The 25681-nt window shown below is 35.5% G+C and overlaps 1 protein-coding gene across 1 annotated transcript; it reads right to left on the bottom strand.

The window, feature by feature from the left end:
* Window positions 1-395: 395 nt before the first annotated feature.
* LOC127539092 (GTPase IMAP family member 5-like) lies at window positions 396-23413 on the bottom strand. Its single transcript, XM_051963100.1, has 4 exons — window positions 23347-23413; window positions 19855-20019; window positions 8555-8636; window positions 396-3017 (listed from the first exon to the last, which is right to left on the bottom strand). Exons 2-4 carry the CDS (start codon window positions 20002-20004, stop codon window positions 2464-2466), a joined length of 786 nt encoding a protein of 261 aa, XP_051819060.1. The 5' UTR covers window positions 20005-20019; window positions 23347-23413; the 3' UTR covers window positions 396-2463.
* Between the last annotated feature and the right edge of the window lie 2268 nt (window positions 23414-25681).

Below are 25681 nucleotides of genomic sequence, written 5' to 3'. Positions count from 1 at the left end.
CTAATAATCAAAGACAGACTAGCAAAGAAAAAAAGAAGAAAATTGGAGTCTTTCTTTGCGGGAGGGGCTGGGTGTTGTTACCGAGCTTCCTCTACAGACTGCAGGGGGCAGCAGTGAGGCACTAGCAGGACTGTGCTGCGCCTGCGCTCTGAGATCCCAGAACGTGCTGAGTCACTGGGGGGGGGGGGGGGGCGCCAGGTCCCGAGAGACTCCAGCTGTTTGGGGTTGTATTCTTCAACCCCGGTGTTTTTAGCTTCTCTGCTGGGCTGCTGACTTGCTGCCAGTGCAAAGTATCCAAACCTGTAGAGAAGCTCTCCCCACAGAGACGGCTGCGATCACTCCCCACCCCCTCTCCAGTCTGCTCTCGTGCTCTCACTGCCGCTGCCCACCGCCTGCGCCCGATCTAAAACCGTCCCAGCCCTCCAGTAAAGACAGACTTTTCTTGGCGAATCTCAAGGATGGCTTCTCTTGGTAACTATTTGTGGGTTTTTTTTTCAGTCAAGCATTAGTTCAGAGGCTTGTAATGAAATGGATAGTGAGAGAAAGCATGGAGCTTATGCAGCTGTGTGCCTCCTCTCTGCCATCTTAACCGGAAGTCCCCATGTACTTTTTAATTTGAAAATTATATATAGTACAAGCTATCCCCTTACCTATAGAATGGGGATGTCCTTGTGTGTCTTTAAGGGAGTGAGAATAGATATCTAGCCTAATCTCTTCTAGTCCTCCAAGGAAGACTTTATTTACTGCCAGGAGGGGTAGCAGAAAGTTGGGTTCAGCATCTTGGCCATTATGCTTTCCTCAGAGAGAGAGAATGCCTAACTAGAATTATATTTATACACTCACTTAAATATTGTTACTCCAGAGGATATGATTTTCAGGTTCAAATTAAAAGTATGATCATCATTCATTATCGGAGAAGTAGAACCCAAGCTTTATACCCAAGGCTTGACTTCTTTCTGACCAAATGCCAATTCATGGATGTTAGGATTCTTACAAGGTGCTAAGTAAGTGGAATTGATAGAGACAATAATTATCTAATTTAGCATGATTCAGTATAATTGATCTGATCCCACAAGGAGATATTATGGGCCAGAACTTGAAACAAGATACTAAATGGAATTGAGGAGATAGTGGGAGAAGACATGTACTCCTATGTACTGCTCTCCAGTATACCTCCAGTATATTGATACTCCAAATACCATTCTCTTGGCTAGCTTGATTACTCAACTTGCATTCATATTGCTGGTTCTAAAATTTATAGAAACAGTTACACAATGCTGCTGTAATTCAAAATACTTTCTCTGGATCCTAGAGCTAAGCTGATTAGAGGGGAAGATGTAGTCTTACTACTTCCCATTGAAACTACTGAGTCTTGTCCAGTATCCCTTCTTGGCCCTCTTTTAGGAACTTCCAAATCATACTGTGTCACCCTAATCACCTAGAACCTTTTTTACATGAAACATCCATTCATGTCTATGACCTTCTCAACCTTAAATCTCCCCCTGCAAGAGTATGTTCCCTGTCTCATATTGATGAATTTTTCCCGAAGCCTGCATTTTGTGGATGGATACAAACTGGTTTTCAATCCTTCCAATCTTATTCCTGGCTCTCAGATTTCCAAAATATCCTGTTCTGTTCTATAATTTCTCTCACTGCCTGAAATTTCCTTGCTATGAAACATTTAACCACCTCTGCAGTCTTCTCATCTCAGAATACCCCTGCCCTGATTTGTCCCATTGAGGAATTCCTCCTGGAGCTTCCATTTTTTTGGAAAGGGCCCAGACCAGCATTCATTCCTACCCTAGACCTAATCATGGTTGGTGGAGTACTTATCCTCCTCCCTTTTCATCTCCCTTTGAGGTGTTGGCCTGCATTAAAATGTAATCTCCTTGAGGGAAGGGCCTAAATTTTTTTCTTTTTTTTTTTTTTTTTTGCTTATGAGTGCTTGGCACACAATAAAGGCTTTATAAATGCTTGTTTTCTTTCTTCATTCTTCCTATCCTTCATCTAATTTAAATGAAACCAATAACCAGAATGCCATACATTCTTGCACATATAAATATTTACAGAACTAGGAATAACATAGCAGTTATTCATGAGAAAGAAGAAGCAGAAATAATCAAACACCAGTTACCCAATCAAAGGCAAAAGCAGGGATAATCAAAACATCTGAATCCATATATGAGTCTCAGTCATGCTCTTGCACTAATGTATGCAATGTTTGGAGAGGAGGTTGAGTTCATATTTAGAGAAATTTAGCAGGGAGGCACATAAATAAACTATGTGGCAGGAAAACCCTGAACTGGAAGTCTTGATGTTCTTGGTATTTTCAATGATTCTCTGTCACTCAAAGGCTCTATTTCCTGGAGAGAGAACATAGTCTGGAGCCTTGGGCTGCCAGGGGTTATCAGTAAGTTAGGAGGAGAAGAGGACTGAAAATGCAGAAGGCAGGAATTGTTGATATCACTGTGTTTTGGGATAACATTTGACATGTTCAAAATTCATAATTTTTTCCATTAGATCTTGCAATTGATTTTTCTTCACTTTTTCTTCAGCAGTTTTGTTACTGAAAGCACAGTATGGAATCTTGTGTTTTTTAATGAGCTTCTTAAGATGCTTGTTTTTTGTTTTTTGCACAAAATCACTCAGATTCCCATCCTCTAAATCTTCTTTTCTTGTAAAAATGAGAACCATTTTCTTACGGCCATCCTTAAAAACCTTTTTCACATATCTGTATGCTTTTTTATCTTCTTCTGTATACCGGCCTAATTGAATCACCATAAGTAGAATGCACTGTTCTTTTTTCCACTTGTTTATCAATTCTGCTTTCTTCAGGATTGGAGGAGTATCCACAATGATGAGTGTCCTATTTTTCCATGTCCGTCTACTTTCCTGAATTGTTTTAGTTATAGGTTGTGTTGACAGTTTGGAAAGAAATATATTTTCCTCAAGGATACTGTTTCCTGTGGCACTCTTCCCTGCTCCACTTTTCCCCACAAGAATAATAGTCAGGTGATCTGTTGGAGAGATTAAATTTTTTTTCATAATGATAAATCATTCACTTATGATATTGCCCTGAAAATATGCCTTAGAAAATAAATATAGCTTCTTTATTTTAAATATAGCTTTTTATTTATAAGTTATATGCATGGATAATTCTACAGCATTGATAATTGCCAAACCTTTTGTCCCAATTTTTCCCTTCCTTCCCTCCACGTCCTCCCCCAGATGGCAGGTTGACCAATACATGTTAAATTACATATAGCTTCTGATTAAAATCATTCAGGTATTACAAATAGATAAGATGCAGATATGATGGTTACATGATGATAAAAAAAGATTGTTCCAGAAATGGTTACATAATTGGAACCAAAGAGTAATCATTAATGGATCATTACTGGTCTAAAGTAAATTCAGTATGGCTGTGCCCTTAAAAATCTTTCCTTAGACTTGAACTGTTTAATATTGATATCAATTATTTTGATGAATTTATCTATATATATATCTATCTCAAGTTTATCAAATTTTTCAGTAACTCAGAGTTGGGGAATAATTATATACAGGAGATATGGAATAATCTCAACAGGAGAATAATTGAAGTCACTTTCTTTAAGTAAGTAATCAAACATTTCTAATGAAAAATTCTTTTATTATTTCTTCAATATATAAGATCCCTTAACTGGGGTCTGGACAAAATTCTTAGCTGTCTCTTTTCTGCATATAGCATAACAAAATTACTCATTAGACACAACAAATTTTCCTATGTATGGATCCCCCCCCCCTTTATTTGATGAAATTGACCATCTAGAGCCATGGGTTTAAGCAAAGTCTTTAAACTAAAAATTTTCCAATATCCTCAAGCAGAAACAATTCTCAAGACAGTTTTAAAATAATGTAGTTCATATGATAAAAAAAAAAACAAAAATCTTTGGAAAGTTAAAAAACAATCAGTGAAGTTGTTCCATAGAGATGGGTCTCAGAAGCTCCTTACCAAAGTCTCATAAACCACTTTGTCCAAAGGACCCATATTTGGAAGGAGAGAATGTTAACCCCAACACTCATAACTTTTTTGCTTATAAGAGTGTTGTGGGATATCAAGGGTTAATTTATACCTCTCCAGCTCATACCCAGTTCACAATCCTATACCATCCGAAATCATCTTGTAGATTCAAGCTAATTCTCTGTAAGTGTGTATATGAAAAATTTCCCCAATGTGCCTCTGCACAATTCAAATTCATTTTCTAATTCATGCCTTGCTAATACAAGTAGATTATCTTACAGAAAACATATTTGGAAAATTCCTTGAAGAAATATGGGACTGCTGAAAAAGATGTTGAGTACTTAGAATTAACTACTTAGGCTTTCAAGGTTAGCAGGAAAACTTTATTCTATAAGTCTACAGCACATAAGAAACCTGCAAAATGTTTGGACTCAGGTCATAATAAAGAAAGTATTTTATGTGCCTATATTGGGATAGAAACCAATTCACATAGACATATATACATATATACTATAACCTACACCTTTCTCACTTATAAAATAGGAACAATATTTATAACATCATTTGAGAGATTTACAGTGAGGAAAGGTTTTATAAATCTTAAAGAGTCACATATATGAACCTTCATCATAATGACTAGTACCATGACCGTCAATGATATAGAATTCTGACAACTTCAACAAACAGGTAATTAAAGAAAATGGATCAGTATAAAGCAGAAAAATCATGAACAATGCAGGTGTATTTTATCTCCTCCCTCCACAAATACAACCCAGTGAAGATAAATAGCAAGGACATAAAAGGCAATGTGAAACTGGCAATCGGGTGGCATAGTGGGTAGAGTGTCAGGTTTAGAGTCAGAAAATCTTGAATCCAAATCCTATCATATACACTTATTAACTCTGTGATTGTGAGGAAGTCACTTAGATTCTCAGACTTAGTTTCCCTATTGATAAAAATGTAGATAATAATGGTATCTATCTAATATGGTTGTTTTGAGGATCAAATCAAATTAGATGTTTGTGTGTAACTGTGTTTTTAGATAAACATTATGTAAAATGTTTTGCAAAACTAAAGTCCTACACAAATATTAGCTATTATAATGATAATAGTTGAAATATGATTAAGAGCACACAGAAAACATTTTCATTTTAGAGAGGAGGGAATGCAGAAATATTGAAACCCCACTACAAGTATGCTCCTATGAATGGATCTCAGAGGGAAAATTTTTAGTTCAGAAAGTTAGAATTTCCTTTTCAAGAAAAAGAATCTTTATTTTCAGAGCAAAATCTTAGTTATTAAATATTAAGGTTCTCTAAGTTCTCTAATTTTTAAATATACAAAAAATTCCTTGCCAGGAAGCTTTTAAAGAACCAGTTCTTGTTCATAACCTGGGCTGTAGCATCTATCTGATTATTTGCACAGAAATTTTCTTTTTGGGCAAGATCCTTATACATTCTTTTTCTTCTTCTTTCAGCTCCTGTTCACCCTCTAAATTTCTGATTTCCTTTTCATATTTCTGTCTTATTTCCTTTTTCAGTTTTTCCAGGTCTTACTTGTAAGCTCTTAACAATGCTTTGAGTTTCTTTCTGAATTGTCTTTTTGGCCAGTTGATACATCTGATTCGGTTAGAAAGAGCCTCATTCTTCTGCATTATTTGCTTAAACAAGGTCAGAAGTTTGTTAGCTGTGCCTCCTCTTCCCTTGCAGTTGCCTGGTGGCTGAATTTACAGTAACTTCTGTCAAAATGACCTTTCAGGTCTTTGAATTGATTCAAATCAGTACCTTCCAAATCATTCTCCTGGGTGAAGAAAAGAATTGTGCATTTCTTGACTTTGGAATCAAAAATTCCCAGGATCTTTTTTTTTTATTATTATTATTATATCTCGCTCCTCCTTATTGCAATGATTGCGTATGACCAACTAAACGATGACATGAGAGCTAAGGGAAAAAAAAAAACATAAAGGGGCAGCAGCTGATCTCTTTTGAAATGTCCACATCAGGGTCATCAGTATTAAAAATCCCTGGAATATCCACAATTATTATGTATTTCTCACTCCACGATCTGCTTGTTTTCATATATTTCTTGCTCATTAATTTTGCTGCTAGTTTTGACTCAAATTTTTTTTTCCAAAGCTATTGCCTGTTACTTGCTGTCATTTGTTGCACTTTTTCTGATGCCTGTTTTATCCACTAGGACAAGTTTCAGTTACTTTTTTGCTATGATCTTGGTTTCTATAATCTAAGATGTAGGTAATGCGAGTGACAGGGTTAAGCCTTACCTTCAAATTGCTCTCCTTTCAGTATGCCTTCCCACTCAGTAAGGTCAATGATTCCACTCTTAGCTGAAGCTTCAGTCTCATTCACTTTGTCATTTGGCCCTCAAGCAAGAAGTATGTGACTGACTCAGAAACAATTCACCTTTCTGAAAACTGGCATCTAATATGGACTCTTTTGTTGGTCTGCCCATCTTGTAGCCCTCTGGCTCTAACCTTATTTCTTTTCACAATCCTTTTTGTTTTTAATTCAATTTAACAAAACATTTATTGATTGACTACTCTGTGCAAAAAGGCCAATAATGCAGATCGTGTTGTCAATGAACTTACATATTTCTCTCTTTGGTTCTTGACTTTTTATTCCCCTTCTTAATACCCTATTTCAGACCTTGTTTACTACAATAATCGGATATACTATAGTATTCCCATAAATGGAGCATAATCTTTCTTTCTTCAATCCATATGGCAGAGTGGTATTATGAAAAAGTTCTGGATTCACACACAGGACCTGGGTTCTAATGCTGACTTTGTTTTTTATTATTTGTGAGATCTTAAAAAAGTCACCTCATCTATGAGAGCATAGAGTTCTTCACACATAAAGTGAAGAAGCTGTATTAGGTGACTCAATACTGTTTTGTTTCTAATCTATGTTTTCATACATTAGAGTCAGATTCATCTTTCTAAAACACCATTTTCATGTTAATTTCATCTTTTAAAATTTGTAGTAGCTTCTAATGGCATTTGATTATGTGGGATATACTCAACAAATACTCAATATTTTCGTCTGACTTTCTAGGCTTTCTACAATTCAGTCCTTGTCTACTTTTCTAATCTAATGACCCATCCCTTCACAGATCATCCACTCTATGCCAATCAGGAGGGTCTCTTCACTGTTTCCAAAACTTGCTGCTAGCATTCCCATTGCCAAGTCTTTGGTTACTCCATTCTTCACATAAGGAATGTCAAATTGTTCTTCACTTCTCTGGAACCTAGGCCTCTTTTAAGGTTCATCCCTTCCTTGAAGTCTTCCCTAATGATCCCAGCTCATAGCAAACTTTTTATCCTCAAATCTTATATTGTGTCTTTGTCTTTAACCTGCCTTGTACTAAGATTTATAGTTATATATATGGAGTGAATCTTTTGTTAATTGGAATAGAGCTACATATAGAAGTAGTTTGTATAGAAAGGCAGCTAGGTGACATGATAGAATTCTGGACCTACACTCAATAAAATCTGAATTGTTTTTAAAGACTTTCATGAAATAGAAGCCATATGTAAGTATACCTGAATAAATGTGACAATTGCTTCGATGTATTCAGATATTGAAGAGTGCTTTGATTGATTGGCAAAACTAAGAGCAAAAATGGTTATAAGAGAAAAGAGAGGCAGGACTGGAATCATGGATGAAGAGTTATCCACAGATGGCAGGGAGTCTAGGAGTTTGCACATAATAATAACCATGGTTGATAGACTTCTTATTGTTTTGGCAAATAAATTGTTCCTCCCAAAGAATAGATATAATAGGGTTTTCCCCTCAGGGACAAAAACAGTTAATGGGTGACAGATGAACATAGGAGGGTAGTAGCACATAGCACAATCTATTTGGGTGAAGAGGATGATTGATCCCATTCCCCCCCTTTCCCATCTTCTATTGGCCCTTGATCTACTATTGCTGATATTTCCATTGTCCTTATTTTCCCATGGGGTGGATACTAATGGAGGCATATAAGAACAGGCAAACGCTGAATATCAGCAGCTGACTCAGCTTAATTATAGCCCTCAAACAACAGGGAAGCATTTTCCTACAAAGGATGTGTTAATCACTGTATCAGCCACCTCCACATTTCTTCTCCCCACTCAGACTTTAGAAGTCCAACATCTTGGTAGAGTGAATGAATAGGTTAGACACGAAGTGGCAATCTCAGGTGTCCTGGATATGGTCTGCTTTGTCCAGAAGAGCCAATTATAGTGGAAGAAGGAAAGAGATTCTTACTCCCTTCTTTCTTTTTGGTTATTATGACATCTAAGAAACTGGTTAAACATATAGGAGAAAAAAAGAATGAATTAGAGAAAGAATAAGGGAATATTAAGGAAAGAGAAAAATAAAGAAGAGAAACTAAGAGTAGTTTAGGCAAATACAGAAGGCTGTTTAAAGTAGCTTTTACCTACTTTAAAAGGGACAAAATTCCAGTTCCCCCCCCAAAATGAAAACCTCATTTGATCTCAGCCATCTCCCCTTTCTCCAGCTCTGTTCAGGAGAATTCTGGGTGTCTGCTTACCAAAGCTTGGCTTGCTAGATTCCTTGCTCATGTTATCAGGAATCTCTCCATAAGAACCTTCTGCCTTTAGAGTGTGTGACTTCTGTTAAAAAAAAAAAGGAATATTAACAAGTCATTAGCAGTTATGGTGAAGTGAAAAGAGAATCTGATCCAAGGTTAGAAGACCTATGTTCTGGTCCACATCTTTGTCTTTGACTCACTTTGTGAACTTAACCAAATCATTTGCTTTCCCAGGGTCCTGGGCTGGAGATTATATAGCATGAGTGACAAACAACAAGAAGATAATTTTGACTGGACTGGAAAGCATGAAGAAATTAAGTGATTTTGTCTACATCAACAATTGCATGATGGATACACAGGAAATGGGATATGCTAATACAAAATAACTAGGGTACTTTGATCACCAAATTTACTTGTAAGGTAAGCATATCTCTAGTATGCCTGTTCAAGAGAAGGAAGTGTTCCTTATTTTCAGGGTCCTTAGTGATTAGGCTGGTTGGTCAAGTCTTGTTTACAAAACAGTCTAAGAATGTGACCTTGCTTGGTGTGGGATAAGGTTGACCATGGGAACAAGGTGATCTTGATTAGAATTCACATTCCCAAGGGCATTACTCCATGACTTTTAAAAGTCTACACAAGCAACAAAACAATTAATCAAATCTGGAATTGTATGGCTTTCCTGAATATTTAACAATTGGCTCTGGGAAGTTAGGAGAACTGTCTTCAGCACATACCTCTGCCAGACAAAAAGTGAACTCTTAATAATAGCTTTATTCAATTCAGTGTCTGATAAGCTAATTCACATTGAAATGAAACTGTGACATGTGATATGTGACTGAGGATAATTTATATGAAGATAATTTTTATCCTTGTTTGTTGTTCAGTTGTGTTGCATTCTTTGTGATCCCATTTGGTGTTTTCTTGGCAAAGATATTATTGTTGTTTGCCACTTCTTTCTCCAGCTCATTTGACAGATGAAGAACTGTCATGGGCTGAAGCTCAAGTTGATACACTGAGGTCCCAAGCACGTGAGACTAAATAGTAATTGGACCATACTCTATTAATATATATGCTTGGAGAAAGAATGGCCCCTGCCCACTCTTTGTGCAAGTCCTGATGTGTTGTATAGGAAATGATGATTTTGGTGGGTGGAGGCAGAAAGAGACTGCTGGCTGCCGTCTTGTTGCAGCTGCTCACATTGGTGATCCCCCTTCACCTCAAAAAGAATAAAGGTTGAAGATTTTCCCTTAACCTGAATTCCTGAGTCTGGCTGATTTTAAAATACACGGTCATCATATTTGGCACCCACGTGGGGCTTTAAGATGCATCCAAACATAATATTTGTGCTGTGTACTCTCATGACTTAACTATAAAGAGAGTAGTCAGAACTCCTTTTCAGTCCACTCAGCAGAATGAATTGTATGCAATCATTCTAGTTCTTACTTATTATCCAGGAGACATAAATGTAATATATAATTCGGACTATTCAGTAGGTGTGGTATAAAGAATTGCCACAGCCCAAATGAAATTTGCAGCCTCTAATATATATCAGCTCTTTAAGAAACTTCAAGAGCAAGTGAGAAAGCACCCAGGTAAGATTTATATTTTGCATGTCCACTCTCATAGTGGACTTCCAGGTCCCATTTTTGATGGTAATTCAAAGGCAGATAGCCTTCTAACTATGTTGGTCAATACTTCTTTATTCTAAGAAGCCCAGGAATCTCATTCTAAATATCATTAGGCTGCTCGAGCTTTATGTTTGCAATTTGGAATAACAAGAGAGGAAGCTAGGAGCATAGTAAAAGCCTGTATGGCTTGCCTTCCTTTCCATGCTCCTACACTGCCTCCAGGGAAGAACCCTCATGGTTTGAGATCCAATGAAATCTGGTGAATGGATATGACACATTATAAATCTTTTGATTGCCTGTCTTTTATCCACGTTGTGGTAGACACCTTTTCAGGATTCACTTTTGCAATACCAGCAGCAAAAGAGACAGCCCAAGTGGTCACTGAATTCCTCACACAAGCATTTGCCATTATGGATGTGCCACAAGCAATAAAAACAGACAATGGTCCTGCATATACCTCCAAACATTTTGCACACTTTTGTGCACAGTATAAGATTTTACACACCATTGGCATACCTTTTAATCCTCAAGGACAGGCAATAGTAGAGAGGAGAAACAGAGACATTAAGACGCTCCTCCAAAAACAAAAGAAAGGGGGAGCCACAGGTAACCCTAGAGAACTTCTAAATCTAACCATTTATACTATTAATTTCTTGATTTTTGACAAAGATGCACTGGCTCCGGCAGACAGGTTTTATGACCCACCAGAAGGGCAGTGTCCAGTGCAAGCAGCTCCACTATCTTTAGATAATCTCCAGGTGATGTGGAGAGACCCAGAAAGTGGTGAATGGAAGGAACCAGGAGAAGGAATCATATGGGTGCCAATGAGCCATATTCGCCTTGTCCATCGCAGAGAGACGGAGCAGACCCTTGAAACGAAGGAGAAGACCCAAAAAATATCAGGTGGTTCTGTTGCTGATTGTGCTCACCATTGAAAGAGTGTGGCAGTTATGATGTTTGTCTCATGGACATCGAAAATTGTTGGACTTCAAAACCCTCAGGAATCATTGGATTCTCTGAGACATGATAAGATTGTTGTAGAACTTGAAAACCCTCAGGAATCATTGGATTCTCTGAGACATGATAAGATTATTGTAGGACTTGAAAACCTTCAGGAATCATTGGATTTTCTGAGAAATGATAAGAGTGTTACAGGACTTCAAAATCTGCTGGAATCATTGGATTCCCTAACACATAAAAAGACTTTTGCAGGACTTCAAAAACTTGGGGGGGATCATTGGATTCCCTGACATGTGAAGCAATGGATAATAGATTGGTTTTGGACTCTCTTGGCTGCTGAAGAAGGCATATGTGTGACTGCTGTTTATATACTCTCCTTCTAGGACTTTTGGCAATCTTTTACAACACCATGTTGATTTATATTGTTTCTTATACCATTACTTGTGTGTACAATTCATGTTTGTTACGCCACATAGAGCCTGCACTGACTGAGGGGAGGGTCATCACTAATAGCCTCTGCGTTATTGCTATGTGCTTGTGTAATACCTCCCATGCTGATGGGTTTGTGCATAATAAGACCCTTCAGCCCAGAAACCCACTAGCAACCCCCACTTCCCTTTGGTGCTTTTCATCTCCCTTCCTGAGAAGTCAGGGAGGGTGATCACCTCCTCTTGTGGGCTCTAACCTTCCTGAGGAATCAGGGATGGCATGACCCCCTGTGTTCCAAAACAAAAGAAAGCAGAAAAGAACTATAGTTATCCCTTCCCCAATATGGGACCCAGGGAGTGCAGTACTCCAGCAATTTGGAAAATCTGCATAAATTTTTTTGGCCCTTCCTTCATCCCCGAGAAAAAATTTGAATTATTACAGTTTTGAAAAACAAAATATGTTGATATTATGCAACATTATACATATATTTTAAGCGTTTTTTTCTAAACATTTTCTCTCTTCATCTGTGAGCCATCATGTATCATCTGCAGCTTTCACAAACCTTCCAAAGTATTTAAAATTAATTACTTATGCCAAGTCATGATATATTGAAACTGCAAGGGGGAAAGTTGTGAAGTGAAAGGGAAAACTGTCAGCCAAACAAAGTTGTGGCTTGCCTGGGATCACATAGCTAGGAAATGTCTGGGATCAAATTTTAACTCAGGTCTTTCTGCATCCAGGACCAGCTCTCTATCAACTGTGCCAACTAATGCATAATTCAGATTGTAGAGGATTTACTTATTCTTCCTTTGGAAGAAGCTTTTTACTTGAACATACTTTAAAAGTACAACTCAATATTATGTATTGGAGGAATAGAAAGAAATAGCCAGAGCAACTACCAGGAAGATCAGAGGAAGGAAGTGGAATCTGAGTTGGCTTTCTTCTCTACCTTTGGGAAAGGATAAGTAAATCTTCCTTTAGGAAGAGAATATAGCCAGAGGATACCTGGAGAAATCAATGCTTACTGAAAAGAAATGAATGAGTTAAATATTCAGGACAGTTATTTGGGACAGAAAAGGCAAAGGAAGGAACATTTTTGGGAAAGTGAGGGTTATGTTTCAACTACAACACTAAGGACATCATCTTCTCTGATTAAGGATGAAGCTGTTACCCATTTTGGGGTCATGAGTTTTCCCTGTTCCCTTACTAATGACCCAAACTTCAATCAATAATAACCCTTATTTGACTCTATAGTCAGGAAATTGATTTGTTCCTTGCTTCAGATTTGTTGATCAAGTATAGGTTTCCTCTCTCACTCACATCCCCTCAAGAACAGTCCTCATGTGAAAATTTAGCAAATTTGTAAAAGGACAATCATTCACTTGGATTGTTCTCTAGGAGTGGGACCTGGCTGTAGAGGGACTGGGAACCCAATTATCACATATGCACGTCACCCAGATTCAACAGGAGCCAAATTTAGGATTTTTAGCAAGCAGAGAAAACAAAACAGACTCTCTGAGAAGGGAAGGTTTGCCTACTGGACAGAGAAGGGACACATCTGTTTCAGATGTGTCACCAACTCCTCAGCTGGACAATTCGTGCCTTTACCAAAATGAACAACCTTCTCCCTTCTCCTCATAGAACTAGATTTGAGATCAATCTTGGTTTAAGTTGTGCCTGAGACCTGAGTGTGAGTGAGAAGCAAAAGACAGACTGAAAAAAGAAGAGAAGTGCTAGAAAATAAAAGTTGTCTGAACTAAGGACTGCCCATTTCCTGAACCTGGAGAGATTAAGAGAAAAAGATCTCTGAGGTTACCTAAGTTGAGTGTTCTATTACCTGCTGAGCCTCTTTGAGCCAATAGGATCTGAGCTAAAGGACTAGGGGAAAAAAAGATTTTTACTGATAAGAAATTTATGACTCTCTCTCACTAAAGAAATTGTCAATCATGCAGGAGAAAGAAAAAAAAATCCCTAAAGTTTAGACTATGGAAACAGAAAAGAAAAATGTGCTTGACAGAGGACAATGCCTTGACAACTGTTATCATTGCCTATTAAATTTCTAAAGACCCAATTTTAAGTGAATGTAACTGTATGGCATGTGCTTCCCTACCCCCTGTACTTAGAAAAATAATATCTTTTTAAAATAACAACAAAAAAAAACATATAAGTTAGTATAGATAGTCATTATTATTCCCACTGATTATATCCTCTGAGACAAGTTTATATAGAAAAGCTTCTCTGGGCCTCAAATTTAAGTTCATACCCTAGGAGACATAAAATCTTATACAGCTAAAGCTTATATACATATGACCTGATGTCCTGAATATATCACATGAGCTTAATCTGTATGTACTCCAGATAAACTCCTTTCACTCTCTTTACCCTTCTAAAAATTGTACAGAAACACCCATGGTTTTGTTAACCTGTCAGCCAATCAAGACCACCCAACTTTGTCATGGAAGCTGATATACTATGTAGGCAGGAAGACCTGTCAGACTATACTCAAAGGGAGCTATCATACAACCTTCCTGGTAGTGGGGGGTGATTCTGATCTCTTGGTGTACAGTCTGTGGTTTTCTATCCTCAGGAGCAAATCTTTATCTAGTCTGGCTTTGAAGGAAACCTTACAGGACCTTCTCCAGTCCCGTATAAATGTAGACAGTTCTAAGTGACCTTGGCTAAACCACAACTCAATCATATATATCTGTTGAGCATCAATCCTGACTGAACTTGAATCACTTGTGGCACCAGTTAGACACTGAGCACAAAAAATTCCACTGGACTAATATGTAACCAACTCTTAATTATTAGATCTGCGGATTAATTAGACCTTTGCTCACTCTCCATCTCTTGTCTTCCTTGGTATATCTACCTCCCTTTGGACCATTTTCTTGCTTGCTAACATACCATTTTTAATTGAGCTTTTTCCTTTCTCTTGCCCTGAAAGTCAGGGCTTCTTAAATTTTTTCCACTCATGACACCTTTTTACCTAGAAAATTTTTACATGACCCCAGATATGTAGTTCGATCAAATAGGTATGCAGATTAAACATTTATAGATATTAAATTGTAAAGAAATTTATTTTAAAACCTTTTTTTTTTCTTTTTGCTGAGGCAATTATGATTAAGAGACTTGTTCAGGGTCACACAGCTAGCAAATGTTAAGTATCTGAAACAAGATTTGAACTCAGGTTCTCCTGACTTCAGGGCTGGTGCTCAATCCATTGTGCCACCTAGCTACCCCTTAACACATTTCTTTGGTATACATATAATTTTAAAATCTATTTAAGATGAAAGCAAATTTGAATACTAAGGAGAGGGATATACTTGTTTATTTTTATGTAAAGAATTAATAAAATTAATGTCAATTAGTGAAATAATTGATATTGTAGGATGTAAAACATCTTTCATGTTTATCAGAGTTGACTGATATTTTGATTTTATAACTATCAATACTGAGAGTGCTCTTTCACATAAATACACAGTACACAATTGCAGAAGTATGTTTAGAGCCATTTCAGAAATTGGCTAATCCCAAGCCAAAATTCATTTAATGATTTTTTAGGAAACTCAAAATTTCAACCCATGTTACTTGATAATTCAGCAAATTCTTCTTGAATTTTTAATGGTAGATGACTGACATTTTTAATTTCAATTGATTATGGTTTATGAACCCCAATATTTTTTTAGATCAAAATTTAAAGGGAAGTATTTCTGAAACTGTGTCTTCAGGCATATCATATGAACAATTATAACTCTTATAATTAAATCTTTGGGGAGATTACTTTCAATTATAAAATCATCTTCAGCTATAAACATTTCTAAAGATCCATTTTTATAGATCAACATTTTATGCTATATATCAAGATAAGGTCAAAATGGGCATAGATACACACATGCATATCTATCTATCTATCTATTAGAGAGCAAAAAACCTCTGGATAAAGAAAGGATTCATTATTAAAAAAAAAAAAGAAAGCATTACAAAATGTAAATTAGATAATCGAGTACATAAAATTTTAAAAGTTTTTGCACAAACAAAACCAATGTAAACAAGATTAGAAGGAAAGCAGAAAGCTTTATTTATTTATTTAAAACTTAAATAGAAATAAGAAAAGGATAAATAAAACACATTGCCAAGCATAAAAAACATAAACAAAAACATGGGTAATAATTATTGATCTCAGACAAAGTTGATGATGAAATAGATTAGATCAAAAGAGAAAAATAGGAAAATTACATTATATGTCAATTATATTACTACGTATTATTTTAGACTGTTTATTAATAAGTTTTTAAAATAAGTTATGGATTTAAAAAAATATAGAAAGGCAGCTAGGTGCCACAGTGGATAGACCACCAGCCTTGGAGTCAGAAACACCTGAGTTCAAATCTGATCTTAGACACTTAAAACTTATTAGTTGTGTGACCCTAGGCAAGTTACTTAACCCCCAATATAATATAATATATCTATCTATCTATCTATCTATCTATATATATATAGAGAGAGAGAGAGAGAGAGAGAGAGAGAAAGAGAGAGAGAGAGAGAGACTTGGTCTTAGAAAGGAAGATATTTAGTCTTACTTATATATGAATGCATATTGTATGATTATAGATATCTACTTAGGCATGTGTATTTTTATTTATATATATATATGTTTGTATGTATGTATATGTATATAAATGTATGTGTGCTTAATTGTAGGCTTCTTGAGGGATTTGCAGGATGGAAAAGGGTAAAAAATAAAGTAAAAAGTTCACAGCAGAGAACAAAGGAAAATTTATAAAGAAGAAAAGATGGACAGATCTAAACACAGTGTAGTATTTATTATGTAGACTTTCTTAAAATGGAAATTTATTGTTTCGTATTTTGAATCTTATGTTCTACTGTGCATATGGTATTTTTTCTTTTTCTATTTTGTATTTAGATTAAAATAAATTTAATTTTAAAATATAATGAAGGAGAAGGAAAGAATCTTAAAAAAAAAGTCAATCAATCAACAGGAGAAAACAACTTGAAAATAAGAATTGGCTAAGGGGAAGTTAGCAAAGTTATAAAAGACCAAATATATATATGTGTATGTATGTATGTATATATATATATATACAAAATAGAAAAGAATGTGAAAAATCTCATAAAAAACAACTGATGTGGAGAATAGATCAAGAAGAAAAAACATAAGAATACTTGTAGTATCTTAAAACTACCAAAAAAAAAAGAGAATTTGATACAATAATACAAGTAACAATTTGAGAAAATTCTCCTGAAATGTTAGAACAAGAAGGGAAGGTAGAAAAAGAAAAAAAAATCCATTGATCACCTAGATGCTGTGAGGAAAACTACAGGAACATCATTGACAAATTCTGAAAACCCCAAGTCAAGGAGAAAATATTATGAGCAAAAAAAAAAGAATAATTTAAGTATGATGAGGCCATAATTATCATTACATAAGAGCTAGCAGCAGTTTCCTTAAAAGACATAAACTAATGTCATAGAACATTATGTATCAATGAGCAAAAGAATTAGGGCTGTGGCCAAAAATATCATAGTTGATTAACATTCTTTTATGATCTTGTTTATCTTAAATTGTTTTTATTTATTTATTTAAGAAAGTTTTTTCCTCAATGTTTCTCATTTGATTTTTAAATTATTTCTAAAGTTCATATGGATTTTTGGGGTAGTTGACCATTTCACATTACTTTTGGGGGTAAGAGAAGATTTTTTTTGGCTTCAGTATTTTCTGAAATTGAATCTCATTCTTTCCTCTTAGCATAGTAACTTTCTATGGATGGATTTTTTTCTCCTTTGTCTGCTCATTAAACAAAATGTAGCAGATTTTTGGTGTAATCATTTCTAGTCATGGGATTAGGGAATGGTGCCTCTGGTCTCAGGTGCTCCTTCAGTTCCTACAATATTTCCCAGCTTAGATTCTAAACTCCCAAAACTGTCTAGGAAGTAAAACTTCCTATGGTTGGGGCTGAGGCTACCTCCCAACCCAACTAGACCCAGTGCTCACAGCTTCCTGTTTCAGGGGAGCTAACCTGGAGATATTTACAACCTCACATTACCCAAACTTCTGTTTTGGTATCTTTCTTCAAATAGTCCCAGACTGTAACAGGAGGACCACTGTTTGGTCCGAACTCTTACTTGATTTCAACCACTTTAGCGCTTACCCTGAAGCACTGTCTTATTTTGTCCGATGGGGCAAATCTGGAGAACTTGGAATTTTCTGACCTACTCTATCATCTTTCCAAAATCTTTTCTATAACAAAATATCATTGTCTAAAAAGAAATTATGAGTAGGAAAATTTCAGAAAAACCTGCAAATACTTACATAAACTGATGGAAAGTGAAATGAGAGGAACCAGGAAGAGATTTTACATAGTGATAACCACTGTGTGTAATGAGCAACTATGAAGGACTTAAGTATTATCAACAATAGTATGATCCAAGATAAGTCCAAAGAATTCATGATAGAAAATGCTATCCACATCCAGAGAAAGAACTAGTCAATTCTGAATACAGATCAAACTTACAATTTTCCCTTTTTTATGTGTTTTTTTTTCTTTTGGTCTGATACTTCTTTTACAACATGACTAATATGGAAATATTTCTTACACATTCACATGTGTATGACCTATATAAAATTGCTTACAATTTTAAAAAGAGGCTAGCCAAGGGAGGGAAAGGAAAACAATTTTGGAATGCAAAACATTTTAAGAATGGATTTTAAAAACTCTCTTTATGTATAATTGAGGAAAGTATCATTAAAGAATAAAATGAAGCACAGTGCCACAATAAGGGAGTACAGGCCCAGGACCCAGCTACTTGAGTTGGATTCCATCTTTGAATAGTGGTGAGGTAGCAGGTCTGGGATTGGGAGAGGAGAGACAAAGGAAACTAGGCGTCTGTATTTGATCTGGCATTTTATAGAAATATGAACACTTAATTAGAAAAATTTTATTAGCAACTTTTTTTGTGCCCATGTTTCTGTAACTATGGTTAGTCTTGCAGAAGATATAAATGAAATCTGGGAATTGGTCCCTATCCTCAAGCAGCTGGCAATCTGCTTTGGGAGATAAGACAAATAAAATAAGACCTGAATTGTGTGGCACAGATTATGTATCAGGAATTTCAGGTGCAAAGATAATCAGTAAGGACTAGCTCCTTCATGAAGCCTTCCCAGATCCTCCTAATTGGCTCTCCTTTCCTCTGAACTCATGTATATGTTGGCAGTGCAATTCAAAAAGGTCTTTTTATCATAAATTGTAGTTATCTGTGAATCTACTTGATCCCAAATCACTGGACAACTTGTACTTCAATCTTATACATCCCACATTATTCTACAGAGTCTAGCATAGTGTTTTGCTCATAGAACACACTCCTTAAAACTTTGTAAATAAGCAAATGACTTTAGCTGGACCTTGAAAGCAAGTTAGAATTCTCCTAGATTGGAGAAGGAAGGAAGCATTCCATAGTTATCCTCTCTTTCTTTAGGAGTGATGGAGTGATGCCAGGGCCTCCTTATGAAGTATCCAAAACAAGTTAGGTTTTCTCTAACAGTGGAGTCTTCTGAAATATCTGAGACCCATCAAAATAGCTCACATTCTAATAATGTTTTTAAGACTTAAAAAAATGCTTTCTTTTCAATGCTTTGAGGTACATAGTGCAGCCATCATTTTCCCCAATTGGCCAATGAGAAAACTGAGAGCCAGAAAGTTGTCCATAGTCACACAGTTAGTTTCCAAGGAAGGATTTAAACCTCTCATAGATATCCCATCATTTGATTCAGGTCTTTTTCTATTAAACTCCTTTACCTACTGCATTAAAAACAAAAACAAAAACCTTATACTTTGCAAGATGACTGATTATATATTAGCTAGTTGCCATGTAATCATTGATTAAGCTGATATTGAGTGGTTATTGAAAGACTCTGGACTGCTTCTCTTTTTTTTCTTTTTCTGAATGAACCATAGGACGAGGTCTAGGACAGTAGTCTGTCCTCTATTTTGTAGGTATAAGGCAACAGTAAATACTGACAACGCACTATTTGATGTCTCAATTACCAGCATAAAAGCTGTTGATCTTGGTGTTGCCATAATAAAGGGAAAAGATGACTAAAGGAAAGGAGCAGGGAAATAATTTGTCAAACAGGCTTTTTGAGATTGGGTAACAAGAGTCCAATCTATGAGCATGCTTAATGCAATCAGAACATTCATGTATAAATATTCTATGATTGTTTTAAATTCAATGATTATGTGTCTTTTAAAATAAGCATTTTACCTGAACTAAATTTGAATATAAAAAACCTTTGGGGGGGCAATTCCATCTCTTTTCTTCCTTTTTTCTTCTTTCTACTGTACTCAAAGGAAGAGTTTCTGTGGTAGAGAAGAGCCTTTGATCTTCTCCTAATAGGCACCTGGATGAAGCCATGTCCCTGGTGAGACCCTGAAATGATACCAGAGAGATAAAAGAATAGACTGTGACATGTTTTGCATGATTGGAAGAACCTAGAGATCCAAGAATCCATGAAAGCTGAGACTGGCCAAAGTCTTGAGGAATTTACCCAAGGAACCCAGTGTAGAACTAGATCAAAGACTGGATGGTATTCAAAAAACAAGGCTGCAATTTAGTTTATTAGCTATACTCTATTCAGAAATGAACTTGGTTGGACAAAGACTTTGCAGTATTCTACTCTAAGTTTGAGTCTTCTTCTTAAGGACTGAGATAGTTGAGAGGAGAGTATAGCCTTGGGTTGTGGGGAGATATTTTAATATTTTACTTCATACAATATTTTCTTAATAAAGAGTCACTTTGTGAAAGTTTATTGATACTAATTAGTTAAATTATTGGGGGCACTAATCAATTAATCTGTGATATAGGGGAGATGTTAACCGTAATTATGAGTGATATTGGGGAGAATACACCTGAATGGAAATGTCTCAAACCAATAGTATTTTAAAGACATCCCTAATCACTCATAAATACATCTAGAACCTTGAGAGGGAAATAACTAGCCTTGAATTGGGGGAACTGACTTGTCTATGTGTCCTCCATTTTTAGAATACTCTCCCTCCTCATCTCTCTCTACTTATCTCTCCAGCTTCCTTTAAATTCAACTAAAATCCCATTTTCTGTAAGAAATCTTTCCCAACTTATCTTAATTCTAGTGCCTTCCTTCTTTTAATGTTTTTCCATTTATCCTGTGTATAGATTTTGTTGTATATATTTGTTTGTTTCTTCTCTCCCCCACTAGATTGTGAGCTCCTTGAGGTCAGGGATTGCCTTTTCCCTCTTTTTGTATCCCTGATTAGCAGATTACCTGGCAGATAGTAGGAGCTTAACAAATGTTGGACTGAGGAAGGTTGTATACAGGACCATCTATATGTACCCCTTGAACTCAGATGACTCTGTAAGGGAAAGTGAGGCAGTGAGCTTGCACAGCTCTCCTTCATTTAAATTTGATTCACTTGTATATCATGGTATCACCTCCCCAGTGTCAAGGGCTTCTTCAAGAATGAAGGACAAACATCTGCAACAACAACACCCAGAGCTATAAAGATAGCTATACCATCTGAAATAGAACAATGCTTTTCAATGACCCAATAAAGTTATAGCCTTCATGAGATAGCAATAACTTTATCTTAAATTATGTTGAGATTGGCATGTCCTAAGGACCATTGCTACACTAAGGAAAGGAACTGAAATTTTTCAAGAACAAACACAAACAAAAGGTTGATTGATAGTTTACATGGATTCTTAAAAAGAAGAACCAAAGAAAAAAATATGTGAATGTTTCTTCATCATTGTTCCACAGAGACAGAGGCTAGAAAGGGAGAAAAGCTAAATTTGTAATTAAGGAAATTGGGTTCAACCAAGTATGCTAAATTCAGGCTCTGTGACCCTGAGCAAATAATCTAACTTCCCTATGACTCCCTTTTTCCATCCAAAGCATGGGATGGTTAAATATATTGACTTCTAATGTTACCTCTAGCTTTAAATTCCATGATCTTATTTTTTGTTAGTGGTTTAAAACAATGGGAACAACAACACTATGATTCTAATGGCTGTCACTTAGTGGACAAAAAAAAAAAATCCATAGAGCAAAAAGGGGCAATATTTCCAGCAATAATTGAGAGAAAATTCCCTAATGAACATCCTGATTCTTTTTACACAATCAAGGAATTAAAAATAAAAAAGATTCACACTAATTAGGAAAAAAAAATAAATAAAGTATAATGATGTACATAAGGGAATATTAAGAAATTATATGTGCTATAAGAAATAATAGTCATTGAATCCAGAGAATATGAAAATACATAAGTTGAAGGATAGAGGAAATGAATAGAAATGGAAAACAATATAATAATTACATCAAAGTAAATGTGAATAATGACTACTACAAAACAACCAAAAATGAATGACATGAAATAATGATTACAAGTTTGTTCTGAAAAGGCAAAAACAAATGTCAGTATTTATGGATGTAGAATATGAGATATAATATCAGATTTTTATTCCAACCTGTCAATTGGTTTTGTGAATTTCCTCCTTTCCTTTTCCCTATCTTTTCTTTTTTAAAAAACACATTTGGTTCTAAGGCTTTACTTTCTGGCAAAGGAGAGGGGAAAGAGGATTTGGGGGCAAGGAAATCTAGATAATGAAAACAAAGGGTATAAATAAAATTATTTTAAACAATTGTTTGCTTCCTTTGACCTATTTTCATACTTACCAAACACCTTCTAATCTGTGATTTGCTCTTCTAAAAGAAATTGTGCACTGGGATAGTTAGCCCTGAAGATTTGTACTTATCCTATTATTTGAAATCCTGTATTTGGAATCAAATTAATTCATTCTAATTTCACAGTTAGGAATTAAGATAGAATGAATTCATCCCACAAAGCCCAATTATTCCCTACTTATATTGAGAAAATTCAGGTTTTTAACCTGAAAAGCTCAAATTCACCTTGTCTTAAATCAGTGATGATCCCGTTAAGATTCAGGCACTCAGTGAGATTTAGTCTGAGCAGCCAGACAACCAGTCAGTGTCTCTCCTTTCTTTTAATGCTTTTTTATTCATGAAGCACTAGGGTGGTTGGGGCACAGTTTTCCCATAGAGCACTCCCACTCTCTTCATATTCTCAAGCTGGCTCCATAGTTCCCCTGTGCACATAATATAGCTGCCATTAAAATTTTGAGGTCAAACTGAGCAGGGCAGTCTCATTCATTACTATTATAGATTATATGTTGAAAGAGACTTTAGAAACTATCAAATTCAAATTCCTTATTTTACAAACGAGGAAACTGAGACCCAAGGAGGCCAAGTAACTTAAGGTCACACAGCCTGTAAATATCTTGGGTATGATTTAAATCTACATCTTCCTAGTTCAAGATTTTATCCACATTTCTCATCCGTGTACAGCAGTGAATATGTGCAGTCTTAGACAATCATTCAGGGAGGGGGATAATGGGAAGAATATTTTTTCTAAAAATCATCACAACAAGGACAATTTTATTCTTAAGGTTTGATGAAAGAAAGCTACTAAACAAGAACCCATAAAATGACAATCCTGTTATCTCCTTAAAGGGAAGAAAAATTAACCAAACACCTGCATTAAACTGGCCTACTGTTCCTCTCACAATCCCAAACCCAGAAATCCCTGCTCTTTTTCTTCTAATGTCCCCTCTATCCCCATCCCAACCTCCCTACTCTTTTAACCCATTAAATTCCTTCCCTCTTCCCCCACCATTCCTCATCCCCCTAACTAGACTCACCTACTCTGAGAAAGATGAAAATCTTGTTCTTCACTGGCCTGATAAAGCACTCTGAGGTACTGCTTTTACTTTTGCTTCTAAAACCAAAAGTTGTCTTCTCTTCAGAAAGTGGCCTTAACCAATAAACTCTGGAGCCCTCACAGGGCAGTCTGCTGTAATAAAGTTTCCTAATTTGTGTGAAAAGATCAGCAGGCTTTCCAGATGATTTGGTTGGTGTTCCTGTTTAGTTGTGTCCCAGTCTTTGTGATCCCATTTGGGGTTTTCTTGGGAGAGATAATGGAATATCTTAATTTTGTTTAAATAGATTTTGCAGTATTTTATAAATTTTACAGATGACAAAAATAAGACAAACAGGGTTAAATGAATTGCCCAAAGTCACACAGCTTATAATTGTCTGAGGCCAAATTGAACTCAGAAAGATGAGTCTTCTTAACTTCAAGGTCAGTGTTCATATCCAGCAATTCAAACTTTGAAAATGAATGTTAAAAAAAGAATATACTTAAAATAAAAGTTTAGCAGGACTTCACAGGTACAGTTTTTTAAATGTTTTGCATGGCTTCACATGTATAATTGATATCATAGTACTTCCTTTCTCATTTGGTGGGGGAAGAACTGGAGAGAGAGAATTTAAAACTAAAAAATTTAATAAAGGTGTGTAAATTTTTTAAAAATAGAGTTTTAAGAGGAAGATGTGAAAAAAGAATCAATAATTTGGAACAAGAGGAACAAGAAAGCAACTGTCTCAAAATCATAATTGACCAAATAGAAACGAATAACTCCATGAAACCTCAAAGAGTATTAAAATTAAGTAAGGAGATTGAAAAAAAAAAGAAACTGTTGAAGTATCTCATCACCAATACACCTTAAAAATCTAAAAAAAAAATCAAGGAAAGAAAATCATTGGTTTCCATGAAAGCCATGACCAAAACTAGAGTCTAGACTCTATTTCAAGACAACATAAATGAAAAATGCCCAGGTGTAGTAGAAACATACGCAAAGATGGAGTATTGATTATCTCCTTACAGAAACACCCAAAGGAAAAATCTGAACAATGTTATTATTAGAACTTATGGCTTCCAAATCAAAGATAAAATACTGTAGGCACTCCCTCTCCCCCCAAATTACTTTTAATTACTAAGATTCACAATCAAGATCACACACCTGATAGTTGATAGCATAAACTAGAGGAGATCTCTGCTTATAATATTCTGAAAGAGAAAAGATAGAGTCTAATAATCAAGAAACATTTATTCTGCAAAGTAGGATATAGTCATATTGGGCAGAAATGGATTTTTAATGGAAGAGAGAACTTTCAAGCATTTCTAATGAAAAATCAGAGCTGTGTAGTAAAATTGATTTGAAAACACAGAAGTGAAGAGAAACCTAAAAAGCTACATTTATTTGAATATGTTCAATAGCTACATGGTATTAGAGTGCTAACATTTTCATTGGGGGGAGGGAGGAACTAATGTCTCTTCAGAATCTTAATGTCCTCAAAGGGTATAATAAGGGTTAAATAAGAAAAACCTGTTCAAAGGGTTTGAAGAAGGAGCAGAAAAGATAAACTAAAAGGGATACCTTAATATAGAAAAAAGAAACATTGAAAATTCATCAGGGAAACAATGTGTGAGGATGCCATTTTAAGAATAAGATTAAAACGAGAGAGGAAATAATAGCTACAAACAAAGCAGACTTCCTTTTTCTTAAAAGATCATTAAAAGGGGGTAATATGAAATGAACTAAAATCTAAAGAGGGATACTTCAGTTGGGAAATAGATGAACATATTATAGTATTTATTCATATAATCATATATTTTTGTGCCACAAAAAATGACAAGATAGTTTCAAAGAACCCACAAAACTTATGCATGAAGATGAATTGAACAGAAACAGAACAATTTATATGAGAAAACAACATTGTAAAGAAAAGCAGTCTGAAAGATTTAAGAGTTCTGTTAAAAACAATTCTCAAACAAGTCTTTAAATGACCCATGACAAAATGTTATCCAATTCTTTTTTTTTAAATTTTAATAATTACAACTTTTTATAGACAGAACCTATGCCTGAATAATTTTTTATAATATCTCTTGTATTCACTTCTGTTCCAACTTTTTCCCTCCCTCTCTCCACCCCCTCCCCCAGATGGCAAGCAGTCCTATGCATGTTAAATATGTCACAGTATTTCTTAGATACAATATATGTGTGCAGAACCGAACAGTTCTCTTGTTGCACAGGAAGGATTGGATTCAGAAGGTAAAAAATAACCTGGGAAGAAGAACAAAACAGTTTACATTCATTTCCCAGTGTTCTTTCTTTGGATGTAGCTGCTTCTGTC

Source organism: Antechinus flavipes, chromosome 5 (assembly GCF_016432865.1).
Source record: "Antechinus flavipes isolate AdamAnt ecotype Samford, QLD, Australia chromosome 5, AdamAnt_v2, whole genome shotgun sequence".
NCBI lineage: Eukaryota > Metazoa > Chordata > Mammalia > Dasyuromorphia > Dasyuridae > Antechinus > Antechinus flavipes.
The sequence above is the reverse complement of the archived record's forward strand: the minus strand, read 5'-3'. Positions and strand labels throughout refer to the sequence as shown.